Here is a 25,520-nt window from a genome sequence, read left to right as displayed (position 1 = left end):
CTCCCCGCCCCACTCAGTCTTCTTTCAAAGAGAGGGGCGGGGAGAGGCAGCGATCTGAAGTGATTGAATGGATTGGAGGCAAAGCTACAGCCCAAAGCTCTGCCTCCTCCAGGAAGTACCGGAGGATTTTGCTCCAGTGATTTTGGGGTGATAAAGACCTCCTACGGTGGCGGGGATGCGGTGATTCACCATTGCTATTACTGTTTAAGAGGAATCTGATATAAAAAGAGGTAATTTGGGAGACTTCAGAGTCTCTTTAAAGTAAACCTCTAGACTAAAAATCGATTCAGCAGCACTGAAAAGGTTTGGTGTTTCTTTACCAGTTTCACAGCATCAGAACTTTGTTTTTCTCACCTAGGCCTCATTTTTAGCTGCACAGAAGAAAACTGCCCGGGCATTTTTCCCCTGATGCTGTGCAAAGCATGATGGGATTTCTGATGTTGTTGTTCTCGTTCTGCTGTTTTGGTGCAATTTTTGTTTTTGTTTTAACATTTTGAATTTGAGATTTGAAGCCTAGTGAGCGCAGCTGGGAGGGGTGATCAGGACACGGGACAGTTGGAACTGTGTCTCATGCTCCCTGTCACCTCCTTTCAACCAAAAATATGGCTGCCTCCATGAAATTACAAACATTTGCCTGTTCTTTTAAAACAGGGTGGGTAACAGATTATATTACCTATCTATTTCAATTAACATAACTAATGTAACTTAATGATAGAATGTTTGTTTAGGCTGAAGTTCCCCTTTAATGGCAGAGGCCTTAAATCTGGTACAGTCAGCCACTGGGAGAGTGGGGTTTAAATTCACAAAAGGGGGTGTGCCACAAAGAGCCAATCACATTTCTTTGCTGGATAAACTGCTTCCATTCACACAATGTTGATTCCAGGAACCAGAAAGCTCACACACTTGGTCATTGAGTGACTGTTTGTCCAGGTTACAAAAACTGGGTGGAGTCAAAAACAGATTTTCCTGGGAAAATGTAAACGCCAGCCATTCTTCACTGTTATTTGCAGGGTTCTCAAAATTTGCACAGTTGGTTACTGGGTGACTGAGATAAATATTCAAAAAAGTGGGTGGAGCCTAAAAATTAAATCAAAATTCATCTGTTGATTTTCAAGGGGAATTTTAAAATTGCTGCCATTCTTGCAATGTTAATGGCACACGCCTCAAACCTGGTACAGTTGGTCATTGGGTCACTGGACTCACTGCACTGAGTTTCAAATTCAGAAAAGGGGGCGAATCCACAAACAGCCAATCGGATTTGTTTCATTTCACTGGGAAAATACAAATTATTGATGCCAAGGACACCAAAGCTCACAAGCTTGGTCAGTGAGTGACTGTGTGTCAAGGTTACAAAAAAATTAGTGGAGCCAAAAACAAATTTCACTGGGAAAATATAAACTGCAGCCCTTCTTACACTGTTAATGGCAGGGTTATCTAACTTTGCCCAGATGGTCACTGGGTGACTAAGATTAATATTCAGGGAAGTGGGTGGAGCCTATAGTAGCTAATCAAAATTATTCACCTGTTGATTTTCAAAGGGAATGTTTTAATTTCTGCCATTTTTACACTGTTAATAGCAGATGCCTCAAACCTGCTACAGTTGATCATTGGGTGACTGGGGCTTAAATGCTGGACAGGGGTGGGGCCACAAACAGCCAATCTGATTTGTTTAATTTCATGGGAATATACAAATTATTGATGCCAAAGACCCCAAAGCTCACAAACTTGGTCATTGAATGTTTGTGTGTTAGGGTTAGAAAAAGTGGGAGGAGCCAAAACCAGCCGAATACATACCTGGGCAACACTGGGTCATCAGCTAGTTTTTTATAAAGACACTCCTTGAAACAAAATTATACAAAGATGCTGACCAGCCTCCCTGCTCACTGTGTACTTTATTAGCAGTTGGACAGAGCAACTGCCATTCACTAGGTGCATTTTGAAAATAAAGAAATCCCTGTGAACCCCCCATGAGGAGATGGGCTAGTCCAAAACCTGTCAGTTCTGTCAGATTTCTACTACCTACTGTAAGTGACAGCAGCATAGGAGAAAATACATTTATGGCTCATTTTACTCTGGAAGAAATGTACTTCTTAATTGTATATGTTTACATATAAGAATCTGTAAAGTCAAAACGTCCCCTGGGGGGTACTCACCTCGGGTGGGGGAAGCCTCAGGATCCTAATGAGGCTTCCCACGCCGTCCTCTGTCCCACGGGGGTCTCGCTGCAGCCCTCCGTACAGCCGTGACGTAATATTTACCTTCCCGGCTCCTGCGCAGGCGCTCTGACGGCTGTCGGCTCCGAAGTAGGCGGAAATACCCGATCGCCGTCGGGTCTGCTATACTGCGCAGGCGCAAGTTTCCGGCGCCTGCGCAGTAGAGCGGACCCGACATAGATCGGGTATTTCCGTCTACTTCGGAGCCGAAAGCAGCCACAGCGCCCCCGCTGGAGCCAGCAAAGGTAAATATTGAACTGACAGTCGGGTCTGTCGCCGGCTGTTCGGAGGGCTGCAGCGAGACCCCCGTGGGACAGAGGACGGCGTGGGAAGCCTCATTAGGATCCGGAGGCTTCCCCCACCCGAGGTGAGTACCCCCCAGGGGATGTTTTTGATGTTACAGAGTCTCTTTAAGATTTTCGCAACAGAGGTCCTTTAAGTATTCCATAAGTGGCTGTTGGGAACAGTTTGTGAAGACACATAAGAATGTCAGAATAGTCACCGCGGCCTTGTCGCACAATATCGCACATCTCCGAACTCAGCTTCTGCATGCTCAAAAAGACACAAATGATTGTGACTGTGCAACCCCCCCCCCCCCCCCCCCCCCCTTTCCCCAATCCTATTTTAGCAATCTGCTCCATTTGCTGGCCAGAGCTGCTTCGACTTACATAAACAAGTCAGTTTTTTATTTATTTTTATTTTCATCCCACTGAAATGTCATCATGTCATTTACTTAACAACAAGAGCCTCTGGTTCGCAAGCTCATTTAACCTCCGCAGAACGCCAGGACCCAGCGGAGAATAAATTGCTTTTATGCCTCACCCAAGGCTAAAAATCTGTCCTTTATTACCCGCTAGCTGCGCGGAATGCCGGCCGCAGCCAATGAGATTGCAGCCTGCCAGATTTGCCCGGTTCTGGTTGGCGGTCGAACCCTCGGATTAACGAGATTTGGCATGGCGTTTTTAATTTGTTTGTTGCAGTCGGTTAGATACAGTTTCGCAGAATAAAAAAAAAAAGAAAAAAGGGAGCTGAAAAGTTCCATTTTAAAGGCGAGAGTAAAAACTGCGACGAATCGCAACTCCAGGCCAAGATCTACGTATCATGTGATTTGTTGTGTAAGCACAGGGCCTAAATGTTAGCCTGTTTCAGCTGAAAGGAGGCATCTGCAGCTAGAAATCCTATTTTTGGAAAGAACCTGCTTAGGAGCTGTGGGCTCCGATGCAAGTTTTACAATGGGGTCCCCCAAGCACTCTATACATAACAATTGATACGACGCACCAAAACCTGCCTATGGCAACTACAGTGTTAGAGGTGCAAGAAGGGGATGGGGAACAGTTTGTTAGTGATTACCACTATTCAAAGTATCTATAGAAGTGATTATTATGAGCACAAGACCAATAGGAAGCTAAAACTGTAGTTAAGGGAGGGCCCTTTGGGGCCCCTCTGTCCCAAGGGCCCTGATGCGGTCGCAACCTTGTTACGCCCCTGAGTAGGTACGGTCAATGAGATGCAAATAGTTTGGAGTTGATGCACTATTATGCAAATTCTTTATGCAAAAAATGAACCGGTCAAATCCTGCTGAGGTAAAATTTAAATCCAAAATTCGCTCCATTTTCAACCTGCATAAATTTGCATATAAAATTTGCATGATCCTGCATCAACTTAAAATTATTTTTATCTCATTGACTTCCCTGCTAAGGAGACCTGACGCAGCACAAGGGATGGACCATGTACATATGGATGACGCTCAAGGGGTGCTCTGTGGTCCATTGGAGGGCTGCTGCCAATTCAGACCAGATACATACCTTCCAACTTTTTGAGAAAGAGGGGCATTTTAAGACACACCCCCTGCCACACCACTAACCACGCCCCCACAACACCCCCTCGCCGTGCATATCTCAAAAGATTCAAAAGCCAAAGATGCACTCGCCAATTCCTTAATTTTCAAAGTAAGAAAACAAGAAATATATGATTTTCGCAGCGATTTGACAATAAACACAGACTATTTTAGGTTAAGGAACTGAAGTGAAAATAATGTAACAAATAGAATTGAAATCTGAAGCCAGTAGAAATAATACCTGGTCTCCCAGAATGCTTGGGGTGGGGAGGAGGGGTTTACATAACTAAACGGCCTAGGTTAAGCATCAATGGGAAGGCGGGGCTACATACCAATATACAGAAAGGTATAGATATAGGAAGTGTTTCTAATGCTGAAACCAGGAAAATTATTGTAAAAACGCATATCCTGATTAATTTACTGCATTCTACTGTATGTCACTTCAGTGCCTCTTTAAAGGGGTTCTGTGGGGGGTTGAAAATAAAAACAGACACTTACCTGGGGCCAGTGGGGGAAAGGCTGCGCATCCCTAGACACATGCTGCAATTGAATGGTTAATCGCACAGGTATACACCGCCTCTGCTAGACTGAAAAATGCATGCCCTGCATCCTAGACAAGTGTTAACATTTATTACGCAAGGAGGTACTTTAGCTTCCAATATGGATTGCATGCAGAGTATATTATACTAGACACTTGCGCCACGGTGAGGCAAACTTCCGGGCAAGTGACCTAACCTAAATTTAAAACCTTGGGAGCAGCTAAGCAAAAAAAAAAAGTAACTTAAATTTTGTTGAACAGCGAGGAGAGCGCCAGCGCATACCACTAAGGCTGCATCTGAAATGACCACCAGCTCATGTGTGCAGCACCTAAATAGACTTTCTGCACACTTCGCATTCAATTCAGATGCAAATCATATGTAAATCTGCTACTACTTATCATGCAAACAGGAAACTCAGGAGGAGGGACTTACCTGGGGCCCCCTGCAGCAGTAATGTCCCACGCCGTCCTCCTCCGATCCGCCGTTCCCCGCCGCTGGTCCCGGTCTGATATTCGTCTAAGAAGACGAATAGTGCTCGCTCTCGCATGCGTCATCGGGAGTAGAGTTGGGCCGAACGGTTCGCCTGCGAACGGTTCCATGCGAACTTCAGTGGTTCGCGTTCGCGTCCCGCAGGCGAACTTTTGCGGAAGTTCGGTTCGCCCCATAATGCACCATGAGGGTCAACTTTGACCCTCTACATCACAGTCAGCAGGCCCAGTGTAGCCAATTAGGCTACACTAGCCCCTGGAGCCACTCCCCCCCCCTAATAAAAGGCAGGCAGCGGCGGCCATTACGCTCACTCGTGTGCCTGCGTTAGTGAGAGTAGGGCGAGCTGCTGCAGACTGTCTCTCATAGGGAAAGATTAGTTAGGCTTAGCTTGTTCCTGGCTGCATACCTGTTCTGTGAACCCACCACTGCATACCTGTACTGTGAACCCACCACTGCATACCTTTTCTGTGAACCCACCACTGCATACCTGTTCTGTGAACCCACCACTGCATACCTGTTCAGTGAACCCACCACTGCATACCTGTTCAGTGAACCTGCCACTGCATACCTGTACTGTTCAGTGAACCTGCCACTGCATACCTGTTCTGTTCAGTGAACCCGCCACTGTATTCCTGTTCAGTGAACCCGCCACTGCATACCTGTTCTGTTCAGTGAACCCACCACTGCATACCTGTTCAGTGAACCCACCACTGCATACCTGTTCAGTGAACCTGCCACTGCATACCTGTTCTGTGAACCCACCACTGCATACCTGTTCAGTGAACCCACCACTGCATACCTGTTCAGTGAACCCACCACTGCATACCTGTTCAGTGAACCCACCACTGCATACCCGTTCAGTGAACCTGCCACTGCATACCTGTTCAGTGAACCCACCACTGCATACCTGTTCAGTGAACCCACCACTGCATACCTGTTCAGTGAACCCACCACTGCATACCTGTTCAGTGAACCTGCCACTGCATACCTGTTCAGTGAACCCACCACTGTATTCCTGTTCAGTGAAGCCGCCACTGCATACCTGTTGTGTTCAGTGAACCTGCCACTGCATACCTGTTCTGTGAACCCGCCACTGTATACCTGTTCTGTTCAGTGAACCCGCCACTGCATACCTGTTCTCGCCATGGTGCGCACCAGTCCAGCACGGCCGTCACTACACAAACAGCTGTTTGCGGTGCGTTACACGGTGAGTTTGGTGTGTTAGTGTGAAGCAGTACCTTAATTACACTACCTGATTGATGTATACACATTCAAGATGTTTGAAAGCACTTTAGGCCTGTCATTTAGCATTCAATGTGATTTCTGCCCTTAAAACGCTGCTTTGCGTCAAATCCAGATTTTTCCCCGGGACTTTTGGCATGTATCCCACTCCGCCATGCCCCCCTCCAGGTGTTAGACCCCTTGAAACATCTTTTCCATCACTTTTGTGGCCAGCATAATTTTTTCTTTTTTCAAAGTTCGCCTCCCCATTGAAGTCTATTGCGGTTCGCGAACTTTAACGCGAACCGAACCTTACGCGGAAGTTCGCGAACCCGGTTCGCGAACCTAAAATCGGAGGTTCGGCCCAACTCTAATACTGCGCAGGTGCAGTACACAGTTTTCTTGTACTGAGCCTGCGCAGTCAGCTCCTGATGAGGCCACGGCCACACATCCGCAGTCTAATTAGACAGCGGATTAGACTGGGACCGGCGGCGGGGAACGGAGCATCATTGAGAAACCGAGATTGAATGGAGAATGTACAGTGCCTCTTTAATCGCCTCACCCCTGGCGCTGACAGATCCTCCCCAGCAGCCCTTGCTGTAATTATAATAATACGCAGTGACTTTTGTTGTAACAAGATATTTCTCCCGAGGTGATCATAAATTTGCATTTGCATTTCTTTCCTGAAAGACGTGCTGCCACATGCCTGATGCCCGTCACAGCTATATAATAGTCGGGTAATTTGTCAGGATACGAGACAAGGCCACAGGGCCGCTTCTGCCGGCATCGTTCGTAATCAGTCAGAAACCATCGTTTTGCTTTCTGATTTGCCTGATTCAACTTTGCTGCTGAATGACTCGAACTTATCGGGATACTGAGTCTGACCCCCCCCCATGTTGTTTCCTCCTAAGCTATGTAGTATAACATGCACACCAGGGGCGTTTTTAGGCATAGACAAACCAGGCACAGGCCTGGAATGACACCAGTAGGAGGCGCCACAAAGCTATGTTTGTTTTAGGAAACATGCAATACCACTGCTTGTTTTGATTAACCACTTCAGGTTCCTGGGTTTTTACCCCTTAATGTGATCCTTGGGATCAAAATGAGATACTTACCTGAACAGAGGGAAGCCTCAGGATCCTATTGAGGCTTTCCTTGGTATTCTGATGTTCCTGTTGTTGAGCGCGGTTTTCCTCCAGAGCGGAGCCGTGTTCCTCCTCGGTTACAAGTGTGGCCATGCAGGAGCCGTGCAAGCACAATAGCATGAAGCTACTTGAACACGAGCAGCTCAGCTTGACAGCGCACGTGCAGGTGGGCTCATGTGGTTACTGCGCACCCATGCTACAGGAAGATGGCATGCGCGGCCCTGATATGATTAGCAAAAATGCCTTGTCGCTAATCTCACAGGGTGGGGCTCTCAGCCTCAGTAGGATGCCTGACGCTTCTCTCTCTTTTTAGGTAATTATCTCATTTTGTACCCCAGCTTCATTTCAGGTACATTTTAAGGTTCCTCACAATTTTGGCATATTAGCTGTGTCACTTTTTATTACCTGTGCCATCAAAGTGATACATACTGTATATACTCGCATTTAAGCCGACCCGTTTATAAGCCGAGGTATTTACTTTTCCCTCAGAAACCAGAAAAAAAGCGATTGACTCACATATAAGCCCCCTCCCCACTATAGCTCCTTTCGCAGTAGCCAGATGTGCCCCAAGAATGATACTGCTCTGTCTAGACGCCACTAGATGGGGTCATAGATATGAGACACAGCAATTGCCACATAGAAATAATCCCTGAACATTGTACAGCTGACACGATGGTTGCACGCTCCACAAGACAGGGGACACAGGGAGTCTTGAGCAGCGCACACTGCACACCATGTTGCAGGGAATGGGGACACAGGCACAGCAGGGAGCCAGCTGGTAAGAGCAGGATCACTAGTGCAAGATCCTTACGCTCCTCTGCCAGTAACAAAACCTTCTCCACCATCCGTTCTGCTCCACTGACTCACATATAAGCTGAGGGGGTAACTTTTCAGCACGTTTTTTTTGTGTTGAAAAATTAGGCTTCTACGTGAGTATATAGGGTATATTGTTTTTTTCAGGACATTCTAGGCATTCTTTGGTAAATATTGTTTTTCAAGTATTATTTAATTTCACTAGGGATGATCAGAAAGAGCAAATTCCGTTCCGCCGGAATTCCAGGATTCCACCAGCGCTAAATTCCATCGCCATTACATTTCCGGGGAATATTGCGGCTTTCCGCGGAATTCCGCACTCTGGCGTAAAAATTAAAGTAAGCGCAAATGAAACCTTGTTTTTGCTAAATGGTAGCCCATGGGACATAGTGGCTGTTCCACACCGGTCATTTATTTTTTTTTTTTATTGATTTATTTTTGTTTTGATTTCTTTTTTGTGTTTGCAGTAGGAGGTGTTGCTTATGCCATGGGACCTTGCGGTGGTTCCATGGCTGTGGTTTTTGCGCCGCAGGAGGTGTCGTGTAAGCTTTGGGACCTGGCGGTGGTCCCATGGCGGTGGTTTTGGCGCCGCAGGAGGTGTCGCTTAAGCTATGGGACCTGGCGGTGGTTCCATGGCGGTCACTTTGGCGCCGCAGGAGGTGTCGCGTAAGCTATGGGACCTGGCGGTGGTTCCATGGCAGTGGTTTTGGTGCCGCTGGAGGTGTCGTGTAAGCTTTGGGACCTGGCGGTGGTCCCATGGCAGTGGTTTTGGCGCCGCAGGGGGTGTTGTGTAGGCTTTGGGACATGGCGGTGGTTTTGGCGCCGCAGGAGGTGTCGCGTAAGCTTTGGGACCTGGCGGTGGTCCCATGGCGGTGGTTTTTGCGCCGCAGGAGGTGTTGCGTAGGCTATGGGACCTGGCGGTGGTTCCATGGCGGTGGTTTTGGCGCCGCAGGAGGTGTCGCGTAAGCTATGGGACCTGGCGGTGATCCCATAGCGGTGGTTTTTGCGCCGCAGGAGGTGTTGCGTAGGCTATGGGACCTGGCGGTGGTTCCATGGCGGTGGTTTTGGCGCCGCAGGAGGTGTCGCGTAAGCTATGGGACCTGGCGGTGATCCCATAGCGGTGGTTTTTGCGCCGCAGGAGGTGTTGCGTAGGCTATGGGACCTATACAAAATGGTTGGGATAGGTGAGATAGCTAGGGAGCTGGTTGCTAACAGGATTGATTGTTTTTTTGTCAACGCTGTAATTGGTGCTGAAATAATTCCGATTTTCATGCAGAAATCCGTTTGGGTGGTTTTTGTAAGCCTCTGACTGGTGCAGAAATTCCGATTTTCATGAAGAAATCCTGTTGTTCTCACTTTAAGCTTCTTCTAGGGGCTTCCTTGTGATTGGCTTACAAAATTCCGCATTCTGCCGGAATTACACATCGTTCCGCGGAATTTCCGCTATAGCGCTATGGCAATTCCGATGAACGGAATCACCAAATTCCGTCCGGAATCGCGGAAGAATTACTTCTGCGGTACGCAGTGAGCATCCCTAAATTTCACTGGCAATTTATCAAGGAAAATTAGGTATAAACGCAAAAATTACACATTTTTTCACGCTTCCCCCCCTCCAAACTTTTACATGACAAATGCCACCATTTTAAAACATCTCAGAATACATTACTTGTCCCAGTTAAAACGATACCATACATGCCATATTTCATCACCAGTCGAGCTTGTAGCGCACCATTATTACCAGCCTGTGCGTCTGTAGCGATTGCATGTGATCATTAGGGAGCACAGTTTGGGGACCCCAGTGCTGTATAGATGCATTGCTAGGCAACAACATTTCGATGTATCTATACAGCGTTGGGTACCCGAGCTGTCGCCACAGTGATCGCATCTGATCGCTATGGGCGGCAGCCATTACAGGTTCACAAATCTGAAGGTCAAGTATAGGTGACACAAAGGTTAATTGGTTTCGTAGGGGTTAATACTTTAAAAAAAACATTTAATTTTTTTAATGTTACACTGTCACTTTAATTTTAAATAAATATATTTTTCCCCCTGTAACTTTATATGAGCAGCAATCATTCACAATGGGATCAGTGCACGTGCATGAGTGTGCACATACACGAGCGAGGGGGGCGTGCACATGCATATGCACTATCGCGGCAGTGGTTACTTTTGGTGCTGGGCGGTAACGAATAGGATATGCAATGATTTTAACACCTGAATGGGCACTGCTGATTAGCCTAATGCTACATACACACTTGAGATAAAAGTCTTTGGAAAATGAAAGATCACAGACCAATTTTACCCCCTTCCATGTAGTATGAGAGCCATACCTACACAGTCTATTCTATGGAGCTGAACTCCCCATCAGATTATGGGCCTGTTTCCACTTGTGCGGTGCGAATCGCCGCGTTAAAAATTTGCATGCGGATGCAAATTTCGCATGCGGTTGTATGCAAATTTTCGTGCGAATTCGCATGAAAATTTGCATGGATGACGCTGTATGCGAATTTAACCATGGCAGTGCCGGTGTGCTTTTTCATTGATTTCCATGCGAATTCGCATGAAAATTCGCATACCAAAGCCGCAGGCGATTTCCCTATTAAATACATTAGCGGCGATTTGCATGCATTCCACACGCAGGCGAATTGTGAGGGCTCTGCCGTGCAGACAAATCCTGTACAGAAAAACTGACAAGTGGAAACAGGCCCATCCGCTTGTATTGGCTGTGCGAATCTGCATACAGGAAACGCATGCAGATTCGCGATAGTGGAAACGGGCCCTATATCTTTGCAAGATGCTGAACACAAAGATGCCCGTACACATTCAAAAGATCATTATCTGCAAAAGATCTCTTCCTGCAAAAGATCCATTCCTGCAAAATGCATTCATAGTCTATGAGATCTTTAGATCATCATACACACCTTGTTTAACAGACTTCGGCCTGGTGCCCACCAAAACCCGCTAGCAGATCCGCAAAATTCTAGCAGATTTTGAAACGCTTTTTGTTATTTTTCTGTAGAGTTTCAGCTAGCATTTTGCGGTTTTGTGTAGCGGTTTTGGTGTAGTAGATTTCATATATTATTACAGTAAAGCTGTTATTGAACAGCTACTGTAACAACGCCTGCAAAACCGCTCTGAACTGCCGTTTTTCAGAGCGGTTTGCGTTTTTCCTATACTTAACATTGAGGCAGAAACGCATCCGCAATCCAAAATCTGCAGCAGCCCGGGAGTATGCGTTTCAGCAAAACGCCTCCCGCTCTGGTGTGAACCACCCCATTGAGATACATTGTCCAAGCGGATCCACCGCCGCAAGCGGCTGCAGAAACGCTGAAAAAGCCGCTCGGTGTGCACCAGCCCTTCATCTGCATATCTGGCAATCATCTGCAGATCTGAAAATCCATCCTGGTGGATCTGATCTGCAGATGATCTGCAGATGATTGTCTGTTAAACAAGGTGTGTATGATGATCTGCAGATCTCATAGACTATGAATGCAATTTGCAGGAACGGATCTTTTGCAGGAACAGATCTTTTGCAGATACTGATCTTTTGAATGTGTGCAGCATCTGTGTGTGCAGCATCTTGCAAAGATTTCTGTCTGATGGGGAGTGCAGCTCCATAGAATAGACTGTGTAGAGTATGGCTCTCATACTACATGGAATGGGGTAAAATTGATCTGTGATCTTGCCTTTTCCAAAGACTTTTATCTCAAGTGTGTATGTAGCATTACTAAGGCCCTGTTCATACTTTCAGCGTTTGCAGAACGCATAGAAATTCAAAGAAACGCAAGTTGAAAAACGCATGCGTTTGCATGCGTTTTTCTTGCGTTCAAATGCGTTTTCTATTGAGTTTTGCACACACACGTCACACAGGAAACAGAAAAGAATGATAGTAAACGCCGAGGGAAACGTACGCTGAAAACACAATAGTATGCGTTTCTGATACACGTCCATAGATTTTCATTGCGTCCGTTTCTATGCGTGACGCACAGAACTGCGTGCAGCTATGCGGATGAGAAACGTATGCGTCTCATACGCATACATGTGAACGAAGCCATTAGAAAACATTAGTAGCCGTTTCTATGCGCCAAGTCTGCCTATACGCGTTCTGTAAAAACGGCTAGGAACGCACATAGTCTGAACGGGGCCTTAGGAGAACAGAATAGTATAGCAATGAAATGGCAGGTACTAGTAATCATTTAATTTAGCTGCAATTGTCTTAAATAGTTTATATTGATTGTTGCAGATCTTTTGGTTTTCCAGGACAATATTTCGGCCTGTAAAGACCCAGGCTGTTCCTGAACAGTATGTTTATTATTTATAAAGTGGCTACACACCCCTTATAACAATTATAAAAGGTGTTTGTCATGTTACAGCGCTGTGGAATATGTCAGCGCTATATAAATGTATAATAATAAAGCATACCTCCCAACTTTTTGAGATCAGAAAGAGGGACACTATAACCACACCCCTGATCACGTCCCTAGTCACGCATACTATAAAGATTTCAAAAGAAAAATATGTTGTTTTATCATTCAAACCACACTGGCCCTTTTTATCCTGGTTCATTTACCTTTATATTAATTTTTATAAATAATAAATATATCAATTTATATGATGGGAATAAAGTTTAGAGTCAATTAAACGTATTTTATAGTAGAAACATTCTATATTTACATAGATCTGTACATCAGTCCTGAAAGAGGGACAAATGAGGGAGAAAGAGGGACAGTTGGGAGCTATGAAAAGTGTGTGACTGTGGTGAGGACATTAGAGTGTAAGCTTCTCTGGTGCAGAGACTGATGGGAATGGATCAGTGATCTCTGTACAGCGCTGTGGAATATGTCAGAGCTATATAAATGTATAATAATAATAATAGTGTGTGACTGTGGTGAGGACATTAGAGTGTAAGCTCCTCTGGTGCAGAGACTGATGGGAATGGATCAGTGATCTCTGTACAGTGCTGTGGCATATGTCAGAGCTATATAAATGTATAATAATAATAGTGTGTGACTGTGGTGAGGACATTAGAGTGTAAGCTCCTCTGGTGCAGAGACTGATGGGAATGGATCAGTGATCTCTGTACAGCGCTGTGCAATATGTCAGAGCTATATAAATGTATAATAATAGTGTGTGACTGTGGTGAGGACATTAGAATGTAAGCTCCTCTGGTGCAGAGACTGATGGGAATGGATCAGTGATCTCTGTACAGCGCTGTGGAATATGTCAGAGTTATATAAATGTATAATAATAATAGTGTGTGACTGTGGTGAGGACATTAGAGTGTAAGCTCCTGTCCTGGGGTGCAGAGACTGATGGGAAGGGATCAGAGATCTCTGTACAGCGCTGTGGAATATGTCAGAGCTATATAAATGTATAATAATAATAGTGTGTGACTGTGGTGAGGACATTAGAGTGTGAGCTCCTCTGGTGCAGAGAATGATGGGAATGGATCAGTGATCTCTGTACAGTGCTGTGGAATATGTCAGAGATATATAAATGTATAATAATAATAATAATAATAATAGCGTGTGACTGTGGTGAGGACATTAGAGTGTAAGCTCCTCTGGTGCAGAGGCTGATGGGAATGGATCAGTGATCTCTGTACAGTGCTGTGGAATATGTCAGAGATATATAAATGTATAATAATAATAATAGCGTGTGACTGTGGTGAGGACATTAGAGTGTAAGCTGCTCTGCTGCAGAGACTGATGAAAAACTGTGCTTGCTAATCACCATCACAATACAACACTTGCGATCATGATCGTTCGCTTATGTCAGAGCTATATAAATGATACTTTTAGCTCCCATACAGCATGTGGCTATGGTATCTCCTCCTGTAGTATTAGTAGTAATAAATGCTAAATATTGATAATAATCTTGTACTATTATTTATGACAGTTTTCAGGCGGAGTTCTCTTTTATAGGCCCTGTTGTGTTTGACAACAGTTTGGTAAAATAATCTCCGCCCTCATCTCGCAGCTTCGTCTCGGTCATGTGCAAAGTTCAAATTCCATTCTCCTGTGGAAAACAGTGTGAGAGACGGAAGGAACTCACTGTCACCCAAACAGGCGCAGTCAGCGGGGTCCCCTCATGCTGGGGTGACCATGACGGAGGCACGAGGGAGTCTAGGTAACCACACCACGTGACAGTAGATGATGCCTGTCAGCCTGGTGCAGAGGTAGCGCTACTTTACTGTTGTGTCTGTAGGAGGCTAATACTGGTAACCGACTGTCTGTTTACTTCCTAACTTGTCACTTGAAATCAGGGCCGGTTCTCTCATGAAGCAAGGTGAAACATTTGCATCAGGCGCAGCGATTACAGGGGCAGCATGTTTGTACTGTGTGAGGAGTCTGACAGTGAGTGAGGGGGGAGGAGAGCCACAGTGTTTCATTTGACTTGCACAGTAGCATGGAGCAGGTGGCACTGCTGTCCTGATTGAGGAGGAATGGAGTGGCTGAGGATGAGCAGTTTGTTTGTCACAGACTCACAGCCAGCCAGCCAGTGTGCTATTGCATTGAGCTGCAGCATGTCATGTGAGAACAATCAATGAAGCAGAGTAAATTGTTGGGTGCTGTGCGGTCACTCCAAATCAGGGGTGTGTGTGTGTGTGTGTGTGTGTGTGTGGGGGGGGGGGGGTGATTGGGGGCATCCTCACATGTTTGCCTCAGGCAGTAGAAAGTCTAGATCTGGCCTTGCCTGAAATTGCTACAAAATCCTCAAGGTGTTAAGAGAAATATTTGAATATTCGGTTTAATCATCGTTTACAAAATAGTTACGCTTGAATGCTCCTGTTTGTTGTGATAGGCCAACTTGAGAGTGGTGTGGTAATACTGGCCACAATTCACTAAGCTTATCTCCTGCCTTTAAAGTGAACCTCCGGACTAAAAATCTACTCAGCAGAACTGAAAAGGCTTGGTGCATCAGAACTTTGTTTTTCTTACCAAAGCATCATTTTTAGCTGCATTTAGCATTTTAGCTAAGCTTCACCCATCACAGAAAACTGCCCGGGCTTTTTTTCCCTGATGCTGTGCAAAGCATGATGGGATTTTCTATGTTGTTATTCACGTTGCCTAGCAACTGGGAGGGGTGATCAGCACACAGGACAGTTGGAACTGTGTCTCATGCTCCCTGTCACCTCCTTTCAACCAAAAAGATGTCTGCCATCATGAAATCAAACATTTGCCTGTTCTTTTAAAACAGTGTGGGTAAGAGATTATATTACCTATCTATTTTAATTAATATAACTAATGTAACTTAATGACCGTATGTTTGTTTAGGCTGAAGTTCCTCTTTAATAACTTTCTAATAACTCTACGTAAAGAGAACCCGAGGTGTGTTTAAAGAATGTTATCTGCATACAGAGGCAGGATCTGTCTATACAGCCCAGCCTCTGTTGCTATCCCAAACCCCACTAAGGTCCCCCTGCACTCTGCAATCCCTCATAAATCACAGCCATGCTGTGAGGCTGTGTTTACATCTGTAGTGTCAGTCTCAGCTGCTCCCCCGCCTCCTGCATAGCTCTGGTCCCTGCCCCCGTTCCTTCCCTCCAATCAGCAGGGAGGGAAGGGATGTAGGCGGGTACCGGAGTTCTGCAGGAGGCGGGGAGAGCAGCAGACTGACACTATAGAGATAAACACAGCCAGCTCTGACAAGCTGTTTGTCAGCAGCGTGGCTGTGATTTATGAGGGATTGCAGAGTGCAGGGGGACCTTAGGGGGGTTTGGGATAGCAACAGAGGCTGGGCTGTATAGGCAGATCCAGCCTCTGTATGCAGATAATATTCTTCAAACCCACCTCAGGTTCTCTTTAAGTTAAGGAGTGATTCCTAAAGTTAATGACTGACTGAATCCTAAACTTAAAGAGAATCTGTACTCTGAAATTCTTACAATAAAAAGCATACCATTCTATTCATTATGTGCTCCTGGTCCCCTCTGTGCTGTTTCTGCCATTCTCTGCTGCAAACCTGGCTTGTAATTGCCAGTTTTAGGCAGTGTTTACAAACAAACTAACCAGCTTCTAATAGGCTCAGCTAAGCAGAGTGTGTTAGTCACACAGAGCCTGCAGGGGGTGTGTACAGCTTCTAGCTAATCACAAGCAGCCCTGCACATTCCAGTCTGACTGCCTCAGCCTGACTGTGCCGACTATAGAGAGAAGATTAGATCATATAACAGAGATAACACAGCTACTGTGCAATTAGGAAAAGCTGCAGTAAGCCAGACCACATTAGAAAAGGCATAGGAACTTATAGCATAGAAGAAATAAAGATAAACAATTTGTTACAGAGTCTCTTTAAGTGACAATGAAGTGGGAAAAAAAAACTTATGATGTAATGATTTGTATGTGTAATATTAATAATTAATAGAACATTAGCTGAAAAGAAAATAGTCTCATATTTTAATTTTTAGATATATAGTTGTTTTTTTTCATAACATTGCATAATTCTGTCATATTTGCAATTACAAGCCACACACTGTATTTTAAACAATAAAACAAGCAGCGCTAATGACCCTTTCAACTTCCCTGCAGTCAATTTTTTATCTAAATCTGTCTCTGACTGTTTCTTTGATGTATAAGTGCTCCAGAAAACAGCGCCCCGTAGTTGGGTCGGAGAGCTCAGAGAAGCTGTTTTGCATAGATAACAACTGAAGTCTCTTAACTTATGCTGGGCATACACGGTACTTATTTTCTTATCAATCGAGCCGCTGATGGCTCGAATGATAATTTCTGACGTGTCCGATCACCGCATGGATCGATTCTCGCCTCGATCCCCGCGGGCGGACAATGGCCAAAAACGAAGCACTGATATGGAAGTGCCCCTGGGGACGAGCGGGAATCGAGGACGAGCGGTGACGCACCGCCATCGAGCCTCACTGATAAGAAATTCTCCTTTGCTCTCAGAAGCCTTTTTCTGCTAGAAAAGTGTTTTATAGTTGGAATTTCTTATCATTGAGGGTCACACTGTAGTCACTTCCTGTCTGAGTCAGGACTGAGTCAGCCACTTACATACCTGATATTTAACTATTTCAGGCAGAGAAAGAAAAAAAGGAACACCGCATAGGTATTTGTGTGCTAGGCACTGTACATACACATGTCTATCTCATCATGTCACATGTCACCCCGGGTATCCTTTAAAGAGAGGATGTTAATTCACAGAGAGGAATGCAAGTGATAACAACTGTAAAGTGTGTGAGGAATTATCACCTGGCCAGAGCTGTTGTTAAATGTGGTGTTATTAGAGAAAGCAATGTAAAGAGGAGCATTCTGAATTGTCTGTTTTATATATTAATATTTTATACAAAAGGGGACTGTGTATAGAGAGAAATACACAGCAGGCACACAGGGGAGAGGGGAAGAGAGAGACATTGAGCTTATGTATGTATATACACACACAGCCACACACAGACATCCACAGACACACACAGACACAATGAGACAAACACACCCTCTTTCCCTTCCTAGCTGCCATACACAGCACCTGCAGGCTATCTGTAGTCATGCTGGCAGAGGAGACAGCAGAAGGGGCGGAGCTAAATCCTGCTTGCGTGTGCTCCTCCCCCCCATCTACTGCATGTGAAAATAACTACAGAGGTGATAACTTAAGGACTAAACTTAGATTGCAAGCTTGCAAGGGCAGGGCTCTCTCCCCCTTTTGTGTCTTGGTAACCATTATACATTTTATTCGTCATGTTAATTTTATCACTGTCATTACCAATTCTATAATTTGTATTTTGTCACTAATTATGTATCTTGTATATTGGTGTACACCATTGTCTGTATTATTATGTACCCCATGTTTGTTTCTTACTTTGTACAGCGCCACGGAATATGTTGGCGCTTTATAAATCAATAATAATAATAATAATAATAAGATAACACTCTCACTGTAAAAACATATACACCTTATTAAGGCAAGTTTTTTTATTGAAGTAACACTCACTTAACAATTGATCAAGGTGTGGTGATAAGTGTTCACTGACTTGCCTAAAGGTAGCCATACACTGGTCGATTTGCCATCAGATTCGACCAACTGACAGATCCCTATCTGATCGAATCTGATCAGAGAGGGATCGTATGGCTGCCTTTACTGCAAACAGATTGTGAACCGATTTCAGGCTGAAACCGTTCACAATCTGTTGTGGTGGTGGTGGTGCTGCCGCCGCTTCCCCCCGCCGCATACATTACCTGCTCCGCCGGCGCGACTCCAGTCCCCAGGTCACCGCTGCTCCGTCTCTGCTCTGGTCTCCGGCCCCGGCATGCTTTACTTCTTCCTGCCCGGCAGGAAGTTTAAACAGTAGAGCGCCCTCTACTGTTTAAACTTCCTGCCGGGCAGGAGGAACTGAAGCATGCCGGAGACCAGCGCGGACACGGAGCAGCGGTGACCGGGGGTAGTCGTGCCGGCGGAGCAGGTAATGTATGCGGCTCTATTGCGTCGGTCGTCGGGTACTCGACGCCGCTAGCGACGCGCTCCCTACCCGCGGGCGGTCGACGCTAATTTTTCCGCACGGAGCGATCGACGGGATCGGACGAAAAGGATCGAAATTTGGCGTGTAGCGCGAACGATTGGCAGCAGATTCGATCCCAGTGATCGAATCTGCTGTCGAAACGGCGGCGAATCGGGCCAGTGTATGGCCACCTTAATGCCTAGTACACACTGTACAACTTGCAGTAAGATTTTATGTTAGATTTACCTGCCAGATAGAACATGTTGGAAATGTATCTATCTGCCCAGCAATTAGGCATTGACCTACTCAGCAGGAGATAACCAGAAGACAATGCACCAGAGATAATGACCATTCTCTACAGAAAATAACCTAATTATGCATTCTAACACAAAATCTAACAGAAAATTGTATGGTGTGTACTAGGCATTGTGGCCTCTGATTCACCAAAGAGCACCAATCAATGCCAGGCAGCAGTTGCAAAAGCTGGTGTAAATGACAGCATGTGATGCAAGTATATTGTTATTGCTGTACAGATATCAGTAGGCCGCATCTTTATGCTGGGGATCTGTTCTGGGTTTCGTACTATGTAGAGTACGCAGGAGATTTGGAGACTTTTTATTTATACTGAAGCGCCATGACAGCCTCTGCAGCCTGGGCTTTTTAGTGTTTGGAACACTCCACAATGAAATGACTAGAGCTCCGGGCATATCACCCAAAATACTTCCTGCAACATGAAGGGTTGTGTTGGGATAAACTTTTGCATAATCAAAATTTTGCATCAAAAATTCAAAATTACCACACAAAATCGTAATAGGAAATTTCTGGAAAATGTGTAATTCATTTTGCTCCTAATAGAAATTATGATCCATAATCACTTATTAAATTCATTTATTAAAGGAAGCCTGTAACAAAAAAAATCTCCTGGGGGGTACTTATTTCAGGAGGGGGAGGCCCCAGGATGCCAATTATGCTTCCCCCGCCCTCAATCCAACAACAGTGTGTTGACCGTGCAGTTTATCTATATATATTTGGTTTCAGCTTTAGCACTTGTGTGCTTTTCAGATATTGTTGACCTTATTATCTAAGTCAGCTTTATTATTATTTATTATAGTCATTTGCTCATATTTAGAATCCTTATTGTGGTTATCACCGGCACCTATCACTTTTCTGTTGTTATTTTTTTTTTTTTTTTTATTGTGTGTAGCTTTTCTCCTTTGTATGTTTTCCCATGTCTGCCTGGGTTTCCTCCGACATCCCAAAAACATATAGATAAGTTAAGTCGTATGTATTGTGTATCGTGCAAACATACATAAACATATGACTATGGGAAGGATTAGATTGTGAGCCCCTCTGAGGGACAGCTAAGTGTCCAGACAATGGCCTCAATTCACTAAGCTTATCTCCTGTCTTTAATAACTCTTCTAGAGTTGTTACCATGGTGATAAGGTATGTAGTATTCAGGAAACATTTTACCTCAGGCAAACCTAAAGTTAACTTTTCTGTCTTTAAGTTAACTCTTTAATCCTTAAAATAACTCCAGAGTTAAAGACAGGCTGTTCATTAACTGCGTGTGAAAATAACTACAGAGGAGGTAAATTAACTACAGAGGAGGTAATGTAAGGAATGAAGAGATATCATAACTCTCTCACTGTGTGGAGGTAAGTTTTCTCTTGCCTTATTATCTCCAGCATGATCTTAGTGAATTGATCCTGTCAATTCACTAAGATCATGCTGGAGATAATAAGGCAAGAGTAAACTTGCCACTGCACAGTGAGAGAGTTATGATATCTCTTCATTCCTTACGTTACCTCTTCTGTAGTTAATTTACCTCCTCTGTAGATAAGATTCCTCCTCTGTAGTTATTTTTACACGCAGTTAATTTACAGCCTGTCTTTGACGTTAGAATTCTGGAGTTGTTTTAAGGATTGAAGAGTTAACTTAAAGTGACTCTGTAACAAAAATTACAACGTTTTTTCTACCATCCTACAAGTTCCTAAACCTATTCTAATCTGTTCTGGCTCACTGCAGCACTTTGTTCTATCACCGTCTCTGTAATAAATCAATGTATCTTTCCCCGGTCAGACTTGTCAGCCTGTGTCTGGAAGGCTGCCAACTCTTCTGTGCTGGTCTGTTCCTCTATGCACATTCCAGTGTGTGTTTTATTTACATAAGCCAGCAGCTTCTCTGCTATCTTATCAGTGATAGAAGAGAGCTGGATAAAAATCCTCCTCTGTTGGGCTGTGAAAGTAGCTGGCTGACACATACTGAGGAATTACAAACACAGGCAGAGCTGTCTGCAGGAAGCCTGTAATGTTCAGTGCATGAGAGAAGAAGGGGACAGAACACAAATGATCTTTTGAGATTCAAAAGGAAAGCTGTATACAGCCTGCTAGTGTATGGATGTATTTTCTATGTGTGGACATATTGTACATCAATCTACTTCCTGTTTTGGTGGCCATTTTGTTTGTTTATAAACAAACTTTTTAAAACTGTTTTTGACTACTTTTAATGCGGCGGGGAGCGGCGAAATTGTGACAGAGGGTAATAGGAGATGTCCCCTAACACACTGGTATGTTTACTTTTGTGCGATTTTAACAATACAGATTCTCTTTAAAGACAGAAGAGTTAACTTTCGGTTTGCCTGAGGTAAAATGTTTCCTGAATATGACATGCCTTATCATCATGGTGACCACTCTAGAAACGTTATTAAAGACAGGAGATAAGCTTAGTGAATTGAGGCCAATATACTCTGCACATCACTACGTAAGACGTAAGATACATTTATAAGATTAGTGCACACACAGATAATAATAATAATTGTCATTTACTAGATAAAGTCTTATAATATATGGAGGTGGTATTTGTCAGTAATTGGCCAATCATAATTGAAAGTGTATAGCAGGTTTAAGCCTGGTACACACATCCAATTTTGATTGGCCAATCACTGACCAATTTTACCACTTCTATGTAGTATTATGGTTTACCTGCACAATCTGCTCCTAGTATTCAATATCTGTTGTCCCTCACACTACATGGAGGTGGTAAAATTGGTCAGTGATTGACCAATCATAATTGAAAGTGTGTACTGGGTTCTAACCACTTAATCCCATCTGGACGGATATTTCCGTTCAGATAGGCTACACTACTGCCGCTGAGAGGCGCGCGTACGATCGCGCATGCTTCCGCCGCCTTCTGTGAGCCCGGAGATCAATGAATAGGAACATAGTTCCCATTCATTGATCTAAGTCCCCGTATGAAAGACCGACGACGTCTAAGAGATGGCTCCGTCTTTCACAAAGCCCCTATTGTCCCGTCCAAGCATTACTTCTGTTTTGCATACTAATACTACGCATACAGAAGTGTGCTGCGAGGACATCTTGTGGCCAAATACTAAAATTACATCTGAAAATAAAAATGTCCAGATAATGAAATTTTTTTACTTTTAAAATTAGCCCCTTACCTCCTACACTCCCCAATAGTTACACAAAAAAATTATATATATAATAGTTACCTTGGGGACTGAACTTTTTTAATATGTATGTAGTAAGGTATATTACTGTTATTTTTTAAATTATGGGCTTGTAATAAGTGATGGACGCAAAACTGAATAAATAAAATATTGGCACCATACACTGTGAAAGGGACATAATTTAAATGGTGTAATAGCCGGGACAAATGGGAAAATAAAATACATAGGCTTTAATTACGGTAGCATGTATTATTTTAAAACTATAATGGCCAAAAACTGAGAAATAATGCATTTCTTCCATTTTATTTTCCAAATCTTCCTGTTAAAATGGATTTATAATAAAATAATTCTTAGCAAAATGTACCACCCAAAGACAGCCTAAATGGTGGTGGAAAAAAACAAGATATAGATCATTTCATTGTGATAAGTAGTGATAAAGTTATTGGCGAATGAATGGGAGGTGAAAGTTGCTCGGATGCATAAGGTGAAACAACACTGAAGGCTGAAGTGGTTAGGCTTGGTACACACATCTCATTTTGATTGGCCAATTTTACAGCTTCCGTGTAGTATGAGAGTTTACCTACACCATCGTCTCATAGTATTCAAAATCTGTTGTCCCTCTTGCTAAATTGTGGTGATAAAATTGGCCAATCAAAATTGGATGTGTGTGCCAAGCTTCAGAGGCTTCTAGTTATGTCCGCTTTTGAGGCCCCTTGGATTCAGTTCCCAATCCAGGGGCGTAACTAGAAATCACTGGGCCCCCCTGTGAAAGTTTGGATGGGGCCCCCTCCTCCCCCCCCCCTTCCCCACTTTCTGCACAGGTAATCTGAGAACCAATGTTATTCCATTGGCTAGAGCACACTTGATTGTGTTTTCCCCATGCAGATAAATACAGACAGCAGTGAAGCACTGGAAGCAGTTTCTCCATCAATTCCACTAGCTTCTGTGATAAAACGTGCATGTTCTCACAGATACAGACACACATGGAACGATTCACTAAACCGTGATAACTCAAATATCACACTTTATCAAAGATATCACATGTTATCAAAGATATCACACCTTATGAAAGTTAACACGCCTTATCAGAGTAGCATAACGAGCACTAAGAACGTATGACACCTTATCAAAGTTAACATGCCTTATCAGAGTAGCATAGTGAGCGCTACGAACCCGCAGGGGCTCAGGGCAGGATGAGTGCCATTGCCAATTAGCAGGCATAAGTTCATAGCGCTCGCTATGCTACTCTGATAAGGGGAGAGCTTAGTAGCACATCGGTGGGGAGGGGGGACGCCCCCCCCTCCCTCACCTCGGGCTCTCCCCTCTGCGCTCCCCTCCTGCATCTATGTAAGTGTTAGCAGCAGCGGCGGCAGCTATAATTACCTCCATTCACCTCCGGAGGTTGCCGATCTGCAAGGGCTTCACATTACTTCCTGTTAAAACAGGAAGTAATGTGAAAGTAATGTGAAGCCCTTGCAGATCGGCGAACTCTGGAGGTGAATGGGGGTAATTATAGCTGCTGCCGCCGCTGCTGCTGACGCTTACATAGATGCAGGAGGGGAGCACAGAGGGGAGAGCCCGAGGTGAGGGGGGGGGGACCGTCCCCCCTCCCCACCGACGTGCTACCAAGCTCTCCCCTCATGCTGCGACCCCTCCTGTCCCCCTAAAACGGCCATGAGCGGGCCCCAGGGGATCCCCCCCGCAGGGTCAGGGGCTGCTTCCCCTATTGTTATGCCAGTGCTCAAATATTACACCTTATCAAAGATATCTCACCTTATCAAACTTATCACACCTTATCAAAGATATCAAACCTTATCAAAGTTAACATGCCTTATCAGAGTAGCATAGCGAGCGCTATGAACGTATGCCTGCTAATTGGCAATGGCACTCGTCCTACCCTGAGCCCCTGCCACAGGCAAGTGTGCTCCCAGCTTCAGATTATTACACTCACTCTGTCCTCCTCTGATGGAGCAGAACTGGCTCTGCAGATTCTTCAAGCATCACTACAGTACACAGCACTTGGGGAGGGGTTGGAGAGTCAGGGGGGCAGGCCACTGTACAAAATACCCTGCTGCATACTAAATAGGAACTGTCTACAAAACTTCATATGATTCCTTATCAGTGGTTGAGCAGATGCAGTCATTACAACAATCGTGCAGAGAGCAGAAAGTTTTTCTCTCCGTGCCCTTGGTTGTGAGTCTCTCAGGACAGGGAAAAGAAACTTCCCCTCCCCCCACGGGGCCCCCTGCAGCTGCATCCCCTGCAGGGTCTATTGCTACGCCCCTGCTTCTACTCATAAAGGCCACTAGAACTTGTCAAAGTTATTGTGTGTGGTTGCGTCCACTCCTGCCCACCCATGGTTCCACCACGAAGGTCTCGGCCCTCAGACACGTTTCCGGTTCACGTCTATGGAGCCGCTTCCCCCACTGTCAGGTGCCTCTTCTCCAATTGCAATGGAAATTCCCAGCCAAACCAGTTATGGTAATCCAGTAACAATGTCCACCCTGCAGCTGCAAGTTGTAAGCAGAATCCTCGAAGGATAAGGTTCATGCCACCGTCAGAATTTCACTAAACAATTGCCAGCGTGACTGCTCATTGTTTATGCGGAGCATGCAGACAGATTTCTGAGCGCACCTGAATGCGGGTGATTCTGTTCCGCGATCGCCTCCCGCAGGCGCTGCGCTGGGGGTTTGTAAACAAAGAGGAATCAGGGGAAACGTCACATACTGAGAAGGCTTCCTCCATGCAGGACAATGACAGCAGCTAAATATGTACTGCATGCGTGTTGTCTGTCTTGTAATAACAGCAGCATTCCTGGGTGAGGGGGCTGGAATCCTCCTTGGGCTCATTCCAATCTATATAACCCCAAAATATCTATATATAGAAGTCATGCTGGGTTCAATTTCAGGTTATACGCTTTCTTAACCTTCCTGGCGTTCGGGGTAAGCCGCGCAGGAGGTTTGATGTTCTTAAATTTTTTTTTGCTGGACGCAGCTAGCACTTTGCTAGCTGCGCCAGCACACTGATCGCCGCCGCCCCGCGCCCGATCGCCGCTATACGTTGCGGTGCGCGCCCCCCCCCCAGACCCCGTGCGCTGCCTGGCCAATCAGTGCCAGGCAGCGCCGAGGGGTGGATCGGGACTCCCAATGACGTCACGACATCGCTGACGTCGGTGACGTCATCCCGCCCCGTCGCCATGGAAGAACGGGATTTCAAAGAACGGGATTTCCTGATCGGAGATCGCCGAAGGCGATCGAAGAGGGCGGTGGGGATGCCGCTGAGCAGCGGCTATCATGTAGCGAGCCCTGGGCTCACTACATGATATAAGAAAAAAAAAAAAACTGCCGCGCTGC

At 45.0% G+C, this 25,520-nt stretch overlaps 1 protein-coding gene across 4 annotated transcripts in view; it reads left to right on the top strand.

Annotated features, from left to right (window-relative positions):
• LOC137532059 (nuclear receptor subfamily 1 group I member 3-like) overlaps positions 1-25,520 on the top strand; it is an 87,972-nt gene that overhangs the window by 10,924 nt on the left and 51,528 nt on the right. Inside the window, exon 1 of one of the 4 annotated variants that reach the window (XM_068252185.1) lies at positions 14,286-14,386. The exons of 1 other annotated variant lie outside the window; for it this stretch is intronic. Coding sequence is in view for 1 of the 3 variants with exons in the window: in XM_068252183.1 (XP_068108284.1) it covers positions 14,410-14,435 (26 nt within the window). In the remaining 2 variants the exon portion in view is untranslated. Of the gene's footprint in view, positions 1-14,285; positions 14,436-15,351; positions 15,463-25,520 lie in introns of those variants that run through there. 2 more of the 4 variants (XM_068252183.1, XM_068252186.1) reach the window with 2 other exon arrangements.

This window comes from Hyperolius riggenbachi, chromosome 9, assembly GCF_040937935.1.
Source record: "Hyperolius riggenbachi isolate aHypRig1 chromosome 9, aHypRig1.pri, whole genome shotgun sequence".
NCBI classification, from domain to species: domain Eukaryota; kingdom Metazoa; phylum Chordata; class Amphibia; order Anura; family Hyperoliidae; genus Hyperolius; species Hyperolius riggenbachi.
The sequence above is the reverse complement of the archived record's forward strand: the minus strand, read 5'-3'. Positions and strand labels throughout refer to the sequence as shown.